The following is an 18,455-nucleotide window of genomic DNA, read 5'->3' as shown; positions in this document are numbered from 1 at the left end:
TGACATTAAAAAACATAAAATCGGCTCTCACCTCGAGACGCGTCCACCCAGTCACACGACAGAACAGGGAAAGATGGCGCCCGGAAAACCTCGTCGGCTGGTCGTGTCACGAGCGCTATCTATTGGATAAGTTTGGCACAATTCGCCCTGATACAACTTGGACATGATACAACTCACCCCGCTCTCCCCTATAGGTGATAGAGCGGGTCAGCGCCTTTTCTAGGTTCCGACTCGCTGGGGTGCACGGTTCGCGCGTGGCGGGCGCCGGAAGAACGCCAATTTGATCGGTTCGTAGATCTTCATTGAGAGCCGGGGTCGACAAACTTTGTGAACTAAATGCCTGCCGATCAGTGGCGGGTGCCTCGCATTGGCGGATGGGCAAGTTTTAATTTGAATGAAAAGTGGCGAGAGCCAATGTGTTGCTTTTCGTTCGATGGGAACAGTTTGCGATACAAGTATTAAAATGTACCGCGTCTGCCGGAATTCGTCACATTTGTATTTGAATTTGTATTTGTATTTGACAATAGCAGACACTCTACAGCAACGCGTAGCTTTTACGTGTCCTTAGTCAGAGATGAATAAAAGAGCAAGGCAATGATGTCGCATAAACACACACACAATGACACACACGCACACACAGTGCACACAGTCACGCATACAAGTCATCGCCGAGTAAAAATACGTTTCACAGCTCGTTTAAATGCCGCGGGGTCTAGATTTCTCGCGTCTCCCGGCATGGAGTCGAGGAGACTAGCAGCGCGGTACTGAAAACAGCGCTGCCCCGTCGCTGTGCGCACGGCTGAGAGGCGCAAACAGTTGTCCTGTCTAGTCGAACGCTCATCATTCCTAGTGTCAGCATGGGTATGTAAAAGCATGGCAAGCTCGGCGGGTTCTTGATATAAAATGGCTTTGTGAGCAGCAATCGCTGTCTGCATATCACACATTTGCCGAGGCGTGTGCAGGTGCAGGTCATCCCGCGCGCGAGACACATGGTCGAACTTCTTTAGCCCCGTTACCACTCTCGCGGCAAAATTGACTACTTTAAGCAGTCTAGTATCGTTTTTAGACGAGCCGTTGCCATACACCGAGATACAATATCTCACGCGCGAGATGACCAGCCCCTGCACAATGGTTAACATCACATGCCGCGGGAGGAAGTGCCTCAGGTGGCGGAGACCTATCAGGAGGCCGACGCACTTTTGAACCACGTCACTGACGTGAACGTCCCAGCTGAGGTGACGGTCAAACGTCACACCGAGGTTTTTAACGCTAGGGCTCTCCTGAATGGTCTCGCCACCGACCCGTACGCTGACAGGTGGTAGGTTACGGGTGTTCTGGCGGGTGCCAAGGAGAAGGATTTCCGTTTTGGATTCGTTGAGCTTAAGGCCGTGGGCATGGAACCACGATGCTAAAGAAGACAGGGTGGACTCCATGCGCAGGATGAGATCAGGAAGGTTGCGTTTGACATCGGATAGGAGGATTTGGGTGTCGTCAGCGTACTGGGTCACATGAGCGTCCGGCGCGTGCAAGCTGAGATCATTGGAGAAGATTGTGAACAACAAAGGACCAAGGGCGGATCCCTGGAAGACTCCCATGGTGTTGGGAAGAGGCTTGGAAACCACTCTGTCACCGGTAGAGGAAGAGATGCAGACAGACTGAGTATGACCACTGAGATAAGATGAAAACCATGAAGGATCGATACCATAAAGCTGAAGTTTGGTTAGGAGTTGGTCGTGAGGGATAACATCGAAACATTTACTGAGGTCGAGGAGGCACAACAGTGAGACATGACCGTGGTCCATGTTCGAAAAGATACGGTTCGTGACGGAAAGGAGTGCGGTTTCAGTGGAATGGTGGCGGCGGAAACCATGCTGGGACGGGGAGAGGAGATGGTTATCGGACATGAAGGCAAACAGCTGCCGCTGTACCAGCCGTTCAACTGTTTTTGCCATGATGGGAACAATGGATATAGGACGGTAGTTTGAGACAAGGGTAGGATCACCGGATTTGTAGATAGGATGAACCAGGGAGTGCTTCCAGGAATCGGGAAAGTCACAGGAGGTAAGGCAGGTATTGACAATATGGAGTAGGATGGGACCTATGGCATCAAAACAAAGGAGAAGGATGCGAATACATATACCATCAGGCCCGCACGCACCAGAACGCTTCATGGAGAACACTACCTCCCGCAGCTCGGCCAGCGTGACAGCAGCGACACGAAAACCGCAGGCACCAACTCGCGGTAGGCGATAAGGTACATCGGGAGGCACCCCGCGGCTAGAAAGATCGGCAGCAACACGGGGCCCCACATTCACAAAATGCGAGTTCAGTTCATCTGGTGTAGCAGTCGGCAGAGCGGCAGTGCTGCTCCGTTTACTGGCGATCAGCGGGCGGACGGTACGGTACAGAGCGCTGCTCCCCTGCTCTCGCAGTCTCTCCTCGATGTCCGTTCGGCTGTCACGCCTGATCGCCGACCTGACGCGCCGGTCAAGCGCTCGGAAAGCCGATGACCTCCCCTCACGGCGCAGCACGCCCCTCCGCTGGGCCATCAGGTCAAGGGTCGCCGGGGTGACAGGTGGCGCGCGCGGGTTCATGATCGATACCGTTTTCAACGGGGCAAACCTATCGAGTACCGGTAAAAGACGCTGAGTTACGTAAAACCACTTGTCAGAAACAGATGCACAGCTAAAAACACCCGACCAGTCAACAAGGCGCAAAGCATGATGAAAACTTAGACCATTGATGCGTTTCAGAACACGCGTTTGAATGCGTATTGGCCGTTTACGGGGTTTCGGTAAATGTAAAAGTATCCGGACAAAGTAATGAGGGCTAAAAGTACACTTAAAAGCGTGAACACGTTTTACGACGTCACTAGAGTTACAAATCACCACATCTAAAAGCGAGCCTGAGGAAAAAGTAGGTTGCGTTACAAACTGCGATAAAGAGAACGACTGAAACATTTCTAAAAGACGGTCTTTTCCGGCATTGCTCGTTGTGTCAAGTAAATTACAGTTTAAGTCCCCCATTATAAATACAGGTCCAGAGTGTCGCAGCAAAACCCGCTGGAACTGCATCTCGAGCTCCTGGATATCCGCGGTCACTGCAGACACCGAACGCCTCGGAGGCCGGTACACAACGCCAACACAGAAGTGCCGGCCGGAGTCGGGCTTCACGCGCACCCACAGCGATTCCAGTCGACAGTCGTCACAATCTGAGGCCGGCTGAGAGATGACAGACGCCGTGATATGGTCGCGTATCAGTAAGGCCACCCCGCCATGACCCGCGCCGCCGGGCCGGTCGGCACGGTACAGCGCGTACCCGGGGAAGGTGACCAGCCGGGACGCAGTGGCGGGCCGAAGCCATGTCTCCGTAATGGCGCAAACGTCGTAATCGAGCCTGTTGAGGTGGTCGTGCTGCAGCGATACGGTCTTGGGAAGTAGGGACTGTATGTTGATGAGTCCCATAAGTAGGCTCCGCTGGCGACCACCGGGGCCTGAGCGCCGCCACGCGCCGCCCCCTCTGCACCCCCGGCGCCTGGCGCTGGCGCCGCGCCTACCGCGCCGGGTCACGTGACCGCCCGGGTGCCGGTCAAGGCCGCGGCCGCCATAGCCAGTCTGCGGCGGCGGGGGCGGTGGCGGGGGCGGACGTTGCGCAGCACAGCGACAGGCCCATCGATCAGCGACGTCGTGACGGTGGAGCAGTGGTGGCACCGGCGGCGGAGCCGCCCAGCGGCGACCGAGCGAAGCAGACCCGGCAGCCGACACCAGCAGGCAAGTCAACGCCAGGAACACCAAGTGACGGGCGAGGTCACGGTGCATGGCGACGACGACTCGGCACAAAAGTGACGGGAGCCACTCGTAGTCGTCAGGAAACCACTCATGCAATTAATCACCACTCAATCAATCACCACTCACTCAAACACTCCTCGTGGAGGCAGGACGAGGCCCAGAGCGGCAAGGGAGGGAGGGAGCGGAGCTCCCGGCGCCGCAGCCAACCAGGGGCGCGGCGCGCAGAGAACTGCGCGCCGCGCAGTTCTCTGACATTGGTCACTGCGCGCCATTTTTGCCGCAAACTGCACAACTTTGTCTAATATGCTGCAATAAGGGTACAACTTGGTGCCAGGATGCATGCTCAACCAACAGGTTCAGATGCGCCGCGTTTGCCGGAATGCGCAACAATTATCTCAGAGCGTCATTTTGCCGCAAATCGCACAGTTTTGTCAAATATAGTCCGATATGGGTGCAATTTGGTGCCAAGATGCATGCTCAATCGCCGGGTGAAAATGCGCCGCGTTTGTCGCAATGCGCCACATATGCCACAAAGCGCCATTTCCGACAAATACGATTAAGCGTAATGGAATGACACGAATAGGGGCAGGGCTGGGAACACTTTAAGTCTGATATTTTAGTACTGATTGGAACCAATTATTCTGTGACCTGACATGACCCAGCGGTGTTGGTAGGGGTAGGCGTAGGGGTAGGGGTAGGGGTAGGGGTAGGGGTAGTGGTAGGGGTAGTGGTAGTGGTAGGGTAGTGGTAGGGTAGGGGTAGGGGTAGGGGTAGTGGTAGGGGTAGGTGTAGTGGTAGGGGTAGTAGTAGGGGTAGTGGTAGGGGTAGTGGTAGGGGTAGTAGTAGTGGTAGGGGTAGTAGTAGGGGTAGTAGTAGGGGTAGTGGTGGGGGTAGTGGTAGGGGTAGGAGTATGGGTAGTGGTAGGGGTAGATGTAGTGGTAGGGGTAGGGGTGGGGATAGTGGTAGTGGTAGGGGTAGTGGTAGGGGTAGTGGTAGGGGTAGTGGTAGGGGTAGTGGTAGGGGTAGGGGTAGTGGTGGAGGCTAAAGCGGAACAGTGGCCCGGGCTGATCCCAGCGGACGAGAGGTGACCTATGTGACCTGGCCTGACCCAAAGTGACCGGGGCTGACCCCTTTGACCCGTCTTGACCCCGTATCACCCAAATTTCATCCAACAACGCCCTCAGAACAGTTTCTTTTTAAATTCTCTTCACATTTCCGTCCATATCTATGCTTCTAGACGACACCTCGATTTGAATCGAACACCATCCGAAAGCAAATTGGCTGGTGCCGCAATTTTTTCCTACCACGCAGCAAAGCAAGTGGCGCAGCCGCTTGTCTATATTACTCTTTGTGGTGACGTAGTTTCTGTCTGTTACCGAGGTCGCGACATGGTGCTACGTAGCGCGGGTTACAGGTCACACCGTTGCACCTACCGCGCTGAAGCTTGCGCAACTTATAGAACAAGGATGGACAATGTGCCTTTGATGGGTCTTAGCTCGATCGGATCGATAGCGAGCGCGTGGCGCGTGCCCAAAAAGTGCAAATTCGCGTCATAGACTTTACATGTATAAATCGGCTTGCAAAAACGGGGGAAATGGCTTAATTTGCCCGACACGGGTCCGTTCCCCGTGCAATATCTCGGTAGCCGTGCGCCCGATCGACATGGGGAAAACAGCACCGTGTAGAGAATCGAACGGGCAATCGAATGGTGTGCGGTACAGGGGGTGGCACGCGCCACGTGCACGTGTGAAGGCAATTTCATTTCAAAAAGTGCCGTTTTAAACGGATTTTGGATTTTATTTTATTTTCACGTGACCGTCAGACTGAGAGAGTTAAAACAACGCCTGCTGACAAGAGAAATGTACCGCCTCTCATGGAAAAATTGTGGAAAGCTAATTGATAAAAAACAAGGTGGAACAAATCGCTGGAGAAAATGCTATTTGTCAATAATGTGCCACTAAATAATTACACGGGTTTTGCTGCTTAACCTGATACGTTTGACAATTGAAAATGCTATCATTGGAAAGAGCATTCAATTCTCTCCAAAATCCAATCATCACGTTTGCATGACAAGCAACAGTAGGTATTCTTAAAAATATAAATGTTTCAAACCTCTGCAAATCCATTTTTAGCGAAAATTATCTACGCCTTTCATTTGTCAAAAAACTACGCACCTGAATTATAAAACACATTTGACAGGTTCACTGAACTATTGACAGGTTCTGAAGTAGAAAGCATGCTTATCAGACACGGGCACCTCGATCCGATAGATATTCTTTCCAAACCAAATCATTTAGCCATCAAAAAGCAATCGACCGAAATGGATGGATAACCAAACCGACACAAGAACAACCAAACACCCGTCAATCGAAAATACCCCCTTTTCGCGTTGCGGAGCACGCGGGTCACCTTCTGAATGCTTGAGACGAGGTGTTAGTATCACTGATGTTAGTTGTCGGACTTTCGTCCCCGTCTTGAGTTGAGATGTTAGTTTCACGTTTCGGCCAGTTACTTCTCCGGCCGTCGTCAGGTGTTCTTTGGCCCTTAGAAGGACCTGGATGTTGGTGGCGTTGCGCCGTACGCGTCATACCGTTCGAAAGCTCCTGTAGTCAGCGGGAATCGAACTCGGGTTTCCCCGGTGATAGTCCACGGTTCTAACCACTCCACTATCGAGGCAGACATCGTTATGGAGCTGGAAACTTGGTGTCATTTATCCCCCAGATGTTTTTGTGATTTCCTTAGTAGTGGGAGCCATATTGGGCTGATGTCAACGCTTGGCTTGCTGATGGGGTTGCTAGCCAGCGCCATGTGTGCGGCTTCCTTGATTTTTCTGATTTTCCAGTGTGGCTCCTTGTCGATGATGGTGGTATCATCCCAAGCAGGTCTGTGATCTCCTTCAGACCATGCATGCTCCGCCACACCGGATTTCAGTGTTTCGCCTCGGATGGTGGCCTTCCTTGGAATGGTAGTTGGAGTTGGAATGGTAGTAGGAAGGAATGGTAGTTCGACAACAAACTACCATTCCTTGACGTCCAAGTGGAGAAATCTGAGGAAGCATTCAGAACATCGGTCTACCGCAAACCAACAGCGACCGACCGCTACCTCAACTTCAAGTCACACCACCCAGACACAGTCAAGAAAGGTATCGTAAGATGCCTGCAGACCCGAGCCACCAACATCTGTGGAGACGAAGCAGCCAGAAAGATGGAAATGTCACGCCTTACCAGCACCTTCAGGAGAAACGGATACCCAACGAGCTTCATGAAACACAAACCCAAGGAAGCATCCCAACAACAACCAAGGGATAAGCCAATCGCGACAGTATCCCTCCCATACAACAGAGGACTGTCAGAGAAGCTAAGGCGAATCTGCGGAGCATACAACATCAGGACGGTGTTCAGAAGTACCACCACCCTCCGCAGGTCACTCACAAAGGTCAGACCGCCAACCACCAAGGAGCAAACAAAGAACTGCATATACGACATCCCGTGCAGCTGCGGCAGGTCATACAAGGGCGAGACTGGCCGCCCACTGGCGGTCAGGCTCGAAGAACACAGGAAGGCCACCATCCGAGGCGAAACACTGAAATCCGGTGTGGCGGAGCATGCATGGTCTGAAGGAGATCACAGACCTGCTTGGGATGATACCACCATCATCGACAAGGAGCCACACTGGAAAATCAGAAAAATCAAGGAAGCCGCACACATGGCGCTGGCTAGCAACCCCATCAGCAAGCCAAGCGTTGACATCAGCCCAATATGGCTCCCACTACTAAGGAAATCACAAAAACATCTGGGGGATAAATGACACCAAGTTTCCAGCTCCATAACGATGTCTGCCTCGATAGTGGAGTGGTTAGAACCGTGGACTATCACCGGGGAAACCCGAGTTCGATTCCCGCTGACTACAGGAGCTTTCGAACGGTATGACGCGTACGGCGCAACGCCACCAACATCCAGGTCCTTCTAAGTGCCAAAGAACACCTGACGACGGCCGGAGAAGTAACTGGCCGAAACGTTGTGAAACTAACATCTCAACTCAAGACGGGGACGAAAGTCCGACAACTAACATCCGGGTCACCCTAGTTCACTTCTATTTACGACAAAACACTGAAAATGAATCCCTCTACACGCAACTTGAAATGAAATATCACTTAAACATAAAGAAAAGACCAAAAACCTATTTCAACTACACATCTTTACAAGCTAAGAATGTCTTCTTTATGCCAGAATCGGCATAGCGTATGAACACTGGAAAGGCCCCAATGCATACACAGCTCGCATTACCTAAGAATTCGTGTTCTCTCATCAGGCATATCGTTCGGAAGCTGTGTAATTGCCGACGCAGTGTTAAAATGAGCCAAACAGCTATTCATCAACTGGGCATTTCACCGTGCTGAAACCACGGACGGATACATAAACGTTTATTTATACGGCCGTGGCTGAAACGCATCGATGTTCCCTGATTTTGCATATTATAATGCATTTAATAGGAACAATGAACATGCGATGGCACTCATTCATTTCGCGCAATAAAAAGCATGGGTTCTCAAATCAAAGTGAAGGAAAAGACCGATCAAAATGACTCGTACCTATAATACATACTTTTTTTAAATTATACTCTACACTTTTAGGAGCCGGTGGTCTTATGATGTCCTCTGTTTTTGAATATTTTAATACCAGTTCTGCACATTGCTTGTTTGTTTGTTTGTTTATTCAGTATATTGCCAACGGGATAAGGCCTCCCACTAATAGGCAAAGTCATCCGTATAAAACAATAAATACAAGTCGTAAACAGGATATTACACCACACGCATGATCACACTTTTCATCACCACGGACCTACTGTCATGAAAAAGGTCAACATGGGGACATCGAGCTATAAAATCATTGGCAAGTCGGGGCAGTCGGTAAAACATCCCGTTCTTGACCGAATTTACCCTGGCGACAGGTTCGAAGAAGCTGGCCCGGTAGCGAGTAGTTCTTGATGGCACACGAATGGAAAAACAACTTAAAAGGTACATGGAGTCACATCTACTTCTAATAATACTATATAACAGAGTAATGTCATGCTGTAGCCTGCGAGATGTGAGTGATGGCAGCTTAAACAGCGCTAGCAGTCCGTCATATGAGAGGTCAGACGACATCATCCTGTTCGCAGTACGGTGAACAAGCCATAACAGGAACTTATGTTGTACACGGGGCATTCCACGTCAAATCGAACAAAAATCGGCTGTTTTGCACCTTACCATCAGCGATTTCATTATAAATTTGTGAGCGAGTTCATGTGTGGCCCCGGACATTACATTGATGTTTTTTGCGCATTCTGACCACAGGTCTTCTAAATATAGGGCATCAAATTTTTACAAAATGTTGCATCTGTATATTTTTGAACGACCATAACTTTGGTTGTACTTGTTTGATTTGAATGAAATAAACCTTACTGTTTAGGTAATTTCTTAAGCGTTTGTTTAGAATTGCACCTACTTGAATATATGACCTTGAAATTCGCTTAACTCTGTTCTTAAGCACAAATATTGAAATAGCAAAAAACACGTCACCTTCGATTTGGCTCAGTTTCATATATTTTATTGCCTACCATATTCTTAACAACCTGTGAAAAAAATTAGAGTGGGCCATTCATAAGTTTTGAAGAAAATTGCACATATGCAAACGTATGTTAGCACGCGCAGTGGAGGGGGAAGAGCGAATTTCGCCCACCCCTCCTGTTTTTCGCCAATGATCTCATAAGATTAATGGTAACGTATCGGAGCTCGCGACGATCACGGTACATTAGACGGTCGCGAGGGCTGGACGACAAGCAGCGACATCTACATCCATGCAAGTTTTAGGTCCGTAGGAGGACGATAGATGGCACTAGGTACGTGATGTAGAGATGGTCGCTATATCGCACTTATCAAAAGTGCTTTATGTACTAAGACGCACGTAAGTCAGTTCATAATTTATTAAAATATTAATAATAATAATATGTATCTGGATAAATAACGTTATGGGTAAACCCCGCATCGCATCAGGAATACTGCAGGAATTTGGCCACCTCTTGGGTAGCCATCTTCCATCTTCCTTTACGAGTGCGAAGCACAAGCGATTTAGCGATTTGCAAACATGTATTTTCACGCCTTGATCACTACAACTGCCTCACCTGCCGCTGCAGGATGGTGCGTCGCCGGAAACAACCAGGTATTTTACCCTTTTGTAATTATTCAAGGACAACTAACGGTATGGCATCTGTGAAGGCGCGCCATTTTCGCCGCACGTCCAGTGCGATCGTACACGGGGCCCCACTCGGGGGTCTATTTGCTCTTACTAGCCCCTCTTCCTGCGTCGCAACCACAGCTCTCACTTACATGGCTCCTGCCTTTACATGGCTAACATCTCGCCTCTATGCAACAATGTCTGTGTTTGCCACCTGGGTTTTTCTCATGGGGTTGTTTGTGTTGATATACTTTATCACAGGTTTATCTGGGACAGTAAGGCATCGGTGGTTTAGTGGTAGAATGCTCGCCTGCCACGCAGGAGGTCCCGGGTTCGATTCCCAGCAGATAAGTTTTATTTATGGTCCGCCTACTTCTCACACGCTGACCACCCCCTCGCCCTTGATTAGCCAGCCCTGCACTGGCACCAATGACAGTTGTATCTTTTAATACGCCTCTCCCTTACAAACTACCAACGCCATACCGACCCTTACACAAGGTGGTTGCCCGGCCCGCTAACCTCATGCCCTCTGCCCGCTACAGATGCCCTTGCTGCCTGGCCCGCTGGCCAGACCTCATGCCTCAGCCCGCTGGCTGCCCTTGTTGTAGGCCCGCTGGCCAGACCTCTTGCCTCAGCCCGCTGGCTGCCCTTGTTGTAGGCCCGCTGGCCAGACCTCTTGCCTCAGCCCGCTGGCTGCCCTTGTTGTAGGCCCGCTGGCCAGACCTCTTGCCTCAGCCCGCTGGCTGCCCTTGTTGTAGGCCCGCTGGCCGAACTCATGCCCTCAGCCCGCTGGCTGCCCTTGTTGTAGGCCCGCTGGCCAGACCTCACGCCCTCAGCGCGCTGGCTGCCCTCGTTGTAGGCCCGCTGGCCAGAACTCATGCCCTCAGCCAGATGGCTGCCCTTGTTGTAGGGCCGCTGGCCAGACCTCTTGCCCTCAGACAGATGGCTGCCCTTGCTGCCCAGCCCGCTGGCCGGAGTGCATGCCCCCTCAGCCCGCCGGCTGCCCTTGCTGCCCGGCCCGCTGGCCAATCTCATGCCCTCAGCCCGCTGGCTGCCCCGACTGCCTGGCCCGCTGGCCAGTACACCTTGTGTCCCTCAGCCCGCTGGCAATTATTAAAAGCCGGCTTACATTCAGACAAACCGAAGACCCTTAAAGGGACACTCCCACCTTAACATTAGTTTTGAGTTGAGATAGCCAAATTGGTGGCCATGGCCTGCAAATACCGGTTTGGGCACTCACAACATCGACAAATGCTTTAATTCGGAGATATGGAATTTCAAACTTGCAGTTTTCGGATTCTAAGGGGCTAGTGCATTGGTATGCCCCCTTAGAATTTGTGACGTCAGCGGAGATCTAACGATTTTTAAATCTTTTACTAAAACGTTTGGTAGCACGCGGTGGTATATGCTGCTTTGCGCGCAACAAATGCCGCACTTTCAAATAAAGTCGCTAGGAACAGCGGAGATCCCAAAAAGTAAACAAAAGTAAAAGTCTAATATCTTGAAAACCGGTGAATATTTTTCGATGAACTTTGGTAGATATTCGTTTTCGCTCTTTCTGAACCGAGCGACATCACTTTCGTGCCAATTCATTAACTTTTTTGAAGGTGGGAGGGTCCCTTTAAATCCAAGAGCATACTACTACAATCGCAAATAGTTATGAGATCTAGGTACACAATACCATCAATTTGCATATCAACATTGCTTGATGAGCCCGAGCAAGATAGCCAACATGTTCACTCAGTACTGAGTAGGTGTCTTACCTAACCTCCTTTCAACGCTTTGGAAAGAATCTTAAATAAATAAATAAACGAATAAATGAATCCAATAAAACAGATCAACAGATGATGACTAAACTTCCCTCTTTTCTCTAGTTTGCATATGGTTTGGTTTCATACGTTTTCAGGTAATATGGTTTGCTTTAATGCGCCGAACAAGCAGCTAAACATCTGTGTTAGTTACTTTGTGCTAATATCGAGAAATTGATTCTAACACGTTTCAGTTGTAAGCACTCCGCAACAGCGTGAGAACAGTGGTTTAGCGACCTATGTTCCCAGCACAAAGTTCTTCTGACTGACAGAACAAATTTTGGGAATTTTGAAGAAAATAAAAAGAAGAATTTCGAAGGTTTGGTGACACAGGAATGTTCAATCACATACCAGGCATCACCAGGTAGTTGGTTGTTGTGTCCTGTGTGCGTTTTCAGCAGCATTCGCTGTGATAATAAGCAGCAGCTAACTAACATTTGTCATTTTAATAGTGGGAAGGTCCACAGAACAAAGTTTCTACGTTTCCAAAACACGGTGAAGCAGGCCATTTCTGACACTGCTCCGCAATGGTAACAGCAGCCCTCATAACAGATTTACCGACTCATGTTCACAGTTATTTCTTCACCCCCCCCCCCATCGCTCATTCCACTCAACACCCTGAACACGGCCATCTCGATGGGCCGTTGCCCCGGCCCGCTGGCTGACCTTAGTGCCCCAGACCGTTTGCTGACCCATCGCCCCAGCACGCTGATCGAACTCGGCCTGCTAGCTCACCTCGTCGCTTTAACAGCTGGACGATCTCGCTGCCCCAGCCTTGCTGACCGAGCTCGGTCGCCCATGTCCCCTACACCTCTCACTGCAGCCCGCCGGCTGACCTCGCCACCCCGATCACTACTTACAGGCCGGCAACAGACACGGCCAGTCTCTTCGTCCGCTGCACCGCAGGCAGCGCTGGCACCGCGCCCTCCCGCCGACCCCGGACCAGCCAGTCTCGGCACACCAGCACAAGACGTCGCTACGGATATCAGCTCGGACAGCCCGGAGGCAACGCCTCCTCGACGCTCGGTGACGCCGTCACGAGCAACCAGCCACACCCGCCGCCAAGGACCGGCCAGGACCGCCGATCGCACAGCCCGCCGATCGGCCAGCCCGGAGGGCACCGCCGCCCGGCACGGGGCGGAGTCGTACCGCGGTTCCAGCCGCGAACACCGACACAGGTCGGAAAAACGCTCAGCGAAGCGGCGCCACTGCTCCACCAGAGAGGCTTCAAGATACCGACGACGCCGCTCACCGTCCCTGCGAACGTCGGACTCCGACTGGACCGAGTCTGACACGCCGTCCGACTCTTCGTCCGACCACGGTCGGGTGTCGAGGTCACGGAAGCGCTCCAAGACTCAAGGTCGACAGCCCATCACGGACTTCCTGGACATGAGTATCGTGCCCCGGCGGTCTCAGCAGCCCCCACCGCCTAGAGGCCTAAAGCTGCCGACGGTCAGCGCCACAGCCCTCAAGACACTGGCCGACCGCAGCAAGGTGGCCTCAGTAGAGGCGGTGGTGTTCCCGCACGCGCCATCGGACGGACCGCGGGGAGCTGCGCCGACGCGATACCCGCCGCTGAGCCCGGCGGCCTACATGCGGGGTGTCACCACCATCGCCGCATATAGAACGTACTTCTTTCCAGCCGCGGCGGTGCAATGGGCAACATACCTACTCTGGATCCAGAGCCGGGGTGAGAGCCTGCCCACAAGCGCGCTGCGCGACCTAGATGAGCGAGCCCGCACACACATGGCCACATACGGGGACGACTACCATGACGCTGCGTCCTTAACGGAGAGCACGGGATTGGCCGGCGGCCTCCCGCCACCCGCCGCCCCAACGGCCGCCGCCAGCAGCCGTTACGCCGGACCCGCCGCACAGCGCCCAGGGGGCGCCCCAAACGAACTGTGCCTCCGCTACAACGGAGCCGGCTGCTACAGCGGGGGCACGTGCAAGCGCCAGCACGCCTGCACCATCTGCCGCGGCCCGCACCCAGCCCGACAGTGCCTGATGGCGGCCCCGGGCCAGCCAGGGTCCATCCCCCATCGGCCCGCGCTGACCGGGCCGAGACAGCAGAAGTCTCGCTGGCACTAAACCCAGACGCGGTAAGCTCCGACATCGCCGCCGTCGGCCCAATTGACTCGTCTCCCCCACCCCCCACCACACCCATCGATGTCTCCGCGCTGCGGCAACTCGCCACCCCGGATGTTCCCTCCATTTTGTTGCACCCGGTGCTCGACCGCCTTGAGCATGGCGCCGACATCGGCTACACCGGTCCCCCCGTCTCCACTTCCCGCCCCAATAACGCATCGGCCCGCGCCAACCCCACTGCCGTAACCGCCGCCCTAGAAGCAGAACTCGCCAGGGGACACACCATGGGCCCCTTCCCAACGCCACCTATGACTCCTTTCCGTTGCAACCCTCTCGGAGCCCGAGTGAAACCTGATGGCACCGTGCGTTTGATTCTCGACTTATCCCAGCCGGAGGGCCTGAGTGTCAACGCCCACATCGACAAAGATGCCTTCACCGTGCAGTACACATCGATGGATGAAGCCATCCAGCACATCTACGCACAAGGGCCCCGCGGTGCCCTGCTCGCAAAAGCCGACCTCAAACACGCCTTCCGCCTGATCCCGGTCCTCCCATCTCAGCGCTGGCTGCTTGGGTTTCAATGGAATTCAACATTCATTTGGTGTGTTTGGCGTCTTTCAGTTAACAAAGGAGAATGGAACATCACTGAGCAAGCGGGGAAAGGAGTTGAGACCGGTTTTACGGCAAAAATAATAATACACTGCGCAACGGGAGGCAACACGGCAATACGGAACTACTATTTGGCAAAGCGACATTCGGCTAATGGTAACGTATCGGAGCTCGCGACGATCACGGTACATTAGACGGTCGCGAGGGCTGGACGACAAGCAGCGACATCTACATCCATGCAAGTTTTAGGTCCGTAGGAGGACGATAGATGGCACTAGGTACGTGATGTAGAGATGGTCGCTATATCGCACTTATCAAAAGTGCTTTATGTACTAAGACGCACGTAAGTCAGTTCATAATTTATTAAAATATTAATAATAATAATATGTATCTGGATAAATAACGTTATGGGTAAACCCCGCATCGCATCAGGAATTTGGCCACCTCTTGGGTAGCCATCTTCCATCTTCCTTTACGAGTGCGAAGCACAAGCGATTTCCACCCGCCCACCCCACATCTCCCCTTTGTCTCCTCCTTTCGCCACTCGCTCAGTCTTTCAGGTCTTTCAGCTAAGTCTTTCAGTTAACAAAGGAGAATGGAACATCACTGAGCAAGCGGGGAAAGGAGTTGAGACCGGTTTTACGGCAAAAATAATAATACACTGCGCAACGGGAGGCAACACGGCAATACGGAACTACTATTTGGCAAAGCGACATTCGGCTAATGCGAAATTAATTATGGCTACCTGTCAAGAATTGAATTGGACATCTCATCGTGCAAGCAATAAGAAAATCGGTTCACAACTGTTCTAGTAATAGCGGTGTAAAGTGAACATCCTGTCGCCGCAGCGGAGATCAAGGACGTGCTACACCATCCACCCGGAACCGGAGGAGGTCCGGGAGACCGCCGTGGTGGCGGCCCTGGCGGCGGCCGCCAGAGGCGCCCAGAGCCGACAGGCTACACTTCATTAGAAGCGGAGGGAAGAACAACAACAACAACGCGGCGACTCGGCAGCCGGCGCCGACCGCTACGCGCCGCCTGAATTGTAGACTGTGCCGGGACGGAACGGAACGGTTCCGTCTTTACATCGCGCTCCCTACCGCTGATTACGTTCGATTCGCGTCAAATTTTGTGAGAAGACTAAGAAATGTACAGGCAATCATATGGTGAAAGAATTTTGAAAATCGGTTGGTAAACAATTGACATATGAACGTGTAAACACAAAATTATGATTGCTGCGTTTCCCACATCGGCCGAGCCCGCCTCAGCCGGCGACATGTTACTCTTAGCAGGCCTCTAACTGCCATATTTATTATTGGATTAACTAGAAATTCCCCATACATACTAAAAAATGTATGTTCTTTCGTATAGTGAAGATCAAAAGACGTAAAGATATCGTTGCTTGATAATGTTTTCGTTGAATTTACTTCATGATGCATTTCCACACGGCTCAAAATTCACCGCAAAATACCGTTTGCACTTTGCCTGAGACACTTTTACTATATAACGTGAATGCTTGACTACGATGACTATGCATTTCCATTCTCGCAGAGTTTGGGATATCACTAATCAGCAATCATTCATTTCAGAAAGTGTACACAAGCAAGCATGTCTTGACTCTGTCTTTCAAGGTCACGCGCGGTTGCGTGATGTTGATGCATGAAAACGGCGTTTGCCGCGAAAGTTATGAATGGCCCACTCCAATTTTTTCACAGATGGTTAGGAACATTGTGACGGACATAATATGTAAAAATTACCCAAATCGAAGGTGACGTGTTTTTTGCTATTTAAATTTTTCTGTTTTAATTCAAGGTCAAATGCATTTCAAGGTCACTTCAATTTAATTTGACAATTAAAAATCAAAGCCTTATCAATTGCCTATAAGACCCTGTTAATATCATTTTGATACCAGAAAAGGAACCAGAGTTATAGCCATTTAAAAAATTGATGTGTGGCATTTTTCGCTATATTCGATGACCTATATCTCAGCGATACGTTATCAAATTTCGAAAATATTATACGTAACTCAGTTTTGAACCATGCCCAGTCTGCCTACAAATTTTCAGAAAAATCGAAGGGGATGACGGATTTCGGTGTTTGATTTGACGTGGAATGCCCCACACGCTCTATCCTGTCCAGATGTGTTTTTGCCGCGCCTGACCAGATCTGGGATCCAAATTCTAAGACAGAACGGACGTTAGCAAAGTATGCGGCCATGACGGCCCCTTCGTTCAACTGCCCATTCTTTCCATGACAAAACTGAAACGATCGCATGAGCACTCCCAAAGCACGGCGAGCCTTAGAAACGATGAAATCGACGTGTGCGTTGAAGGTCAGTTTGCTGTCTAAAAGCACACCAAGGTCGCGCATTGTGTCTACTTTTTCTAAAACTGTTCCATCGACGGTGTATACATATCGCACAGGGTTTCGTTTAAGCGTGACCGACATGGTTTTGCACTTTGATGCATTAAGAGACAGTTTCCATGTTTCGGCCCAATCTGAGATACGGTTCAGGTCATCCTGGAGAAGGATGCAGTCGTTGTGCGACCGCACATGTCTAAACAGCTTTAAGTCGTCAGCATACATGAGTGAATGGGATTCGATGACAGATGGTAAGTAGAGGTGGCAAAATGTGGACCCGGGGACCCGGTCTATGGAACCGGTCTGGACCCGGATGGGTCCAGACCGGGTCCCCCAAAATATTTGGCCGGGTCCAACCGGGTCCTATCATTCCCCTGTGCTTTATGGTAAATGTTAATATCTTTTATGCTTTGGCAAACATAGTTGATGCAGTTTCCAGTTCATAAGTCCCAATTCCACTTTTTAATTTTAATATTCCTGCAGATTGGGCTACCTATTCTATAGCATACTGGTCAGTCTTGCTTCAATTTCTTATCTTGTCACCTACAACAGAATAAACAAGTTCTAAGTGCTAGCAATCCAGAAAACGTTTCACCAAATGTTTGTACGGATCACTTCCATTCAGTTTGCTGTATAACACCTAGCAATATTTTGAGCTGTAGAAATCAAATACCAATAACATATGTAGGTAAGTAGGTATGACTGAAATCCATTTATGAATGGACACAAATCCAATTGAAGCAAGGCTGACCAGTGGCATTCTCACCTGCCTTTATTGACATACAAAAGTCACTATGCCCATCGGAAATCAGAGTTCATGTTTGATATTCAAATGCATTTCATAACTCAAACAGCTTTGAAATTATTTCTATTAGAGCACTTCATGGGCCGGATAAATCCGTTATCCACGGATAAATCCGCGGACCGGATAGGATTGGATTCTAAATTTGTTAAAAAAGAACGGATATGGGCGGGCCGGATTTGGGAATTGAAGGTTGAACCCGGATCAAAACGGATCAAAATTTTAACATTCAACATTGAAGTTAAAAATTAACCTAATGTGTTAAGCGGCAGCAGAGGTTTGATTAAAGAAATAGGCATCATTTTATGACACTCACTTGTCATAAGACTTGTATGGCTGTCTGGTCCCTTAGATTGAATTTGTTAGTCCAGTTTTGGGTGAAACCAGTTATTGGTGAAACGGATTATTACGGATATTTTTTGGAAGTTTGGCTGCAATACGGGCCATGGGTGGGCCGGATTCTGATATTCAAAGAAAGGCGGATAATGGGCGGATCTGGATATGACTTGCCGGATATGGGCCGGGCCGGATCCTAAAAAGCCTATCCGTGAAGTGCTCTAATTTCTATCACGGCCAGAAGACAACTCATAAAACCAACATGCCCTTGCATAAATCCATAAAGCTAAAAATGAATCCAAAACATTCTCCAGAAACCGTAGTATTGATCAGATTTTTAGCCAACTGGCGCCGCATGGTGGCGCTAGCAGAGCGTATTATACATATAGCGCTCTACTAGCGCCATCATACGGCAGCAGCTGGCAAAAAACGGAGTCAATACCAATAC

General features: G+C 50.7%; 1 protein-coding gene across 1 annotated transcript; it reads left to right on the top strand.

The window, feature by feature from the left end:
* Window positions 1-9,854: 9,854 nt before the first annotated feature.
* LOC122392489 lies at window positions 9,855-15,148 on the top strand. The gene is made up of 3 exons (XM_043387400.1): window positions 9,855-9,988; window positions 12,674-13,964; window positions 14,620-15,148. Exons 1-2 carry the CDS (start codon window positions 9,964-9,966, stop codon window positions 13,900-13,902), a joined length of 1,254 nt encoding a protein of 417 aa, XP_043243335.1. The 5' UTR covers window positions 9,855-9,963; the 3' UTR covers window positions 13,903-13,964; window positions 14,620-15,148.
* Window positions 15,149-18,455: the final 3,307 nt, after the last annotated feature.

The sequence above is a fragment of the Amphibalanus amphitrite genome, unplaced genomic scaffold (genome assembly GCF_019059575.1).
Source record: "Amphibalanus amphitrite isolate SeventyFive unplaced genomic scaffold, NRLGWU_Aamphi_draft 000023F_arrow, whole genome shotgun sequence".
NCBI classification, from domain to species: Eukaryota; Metazoa; Arthropoda; class Thecostraca; order Balanomorpha; family Balanidae; genus Amphibalanus; species Amphibalanus amphitrite.
Note: the sequence above shows the minus strand (reverse complement) of the source record. Positions and strands in the feature narration are given on the sequence as shown.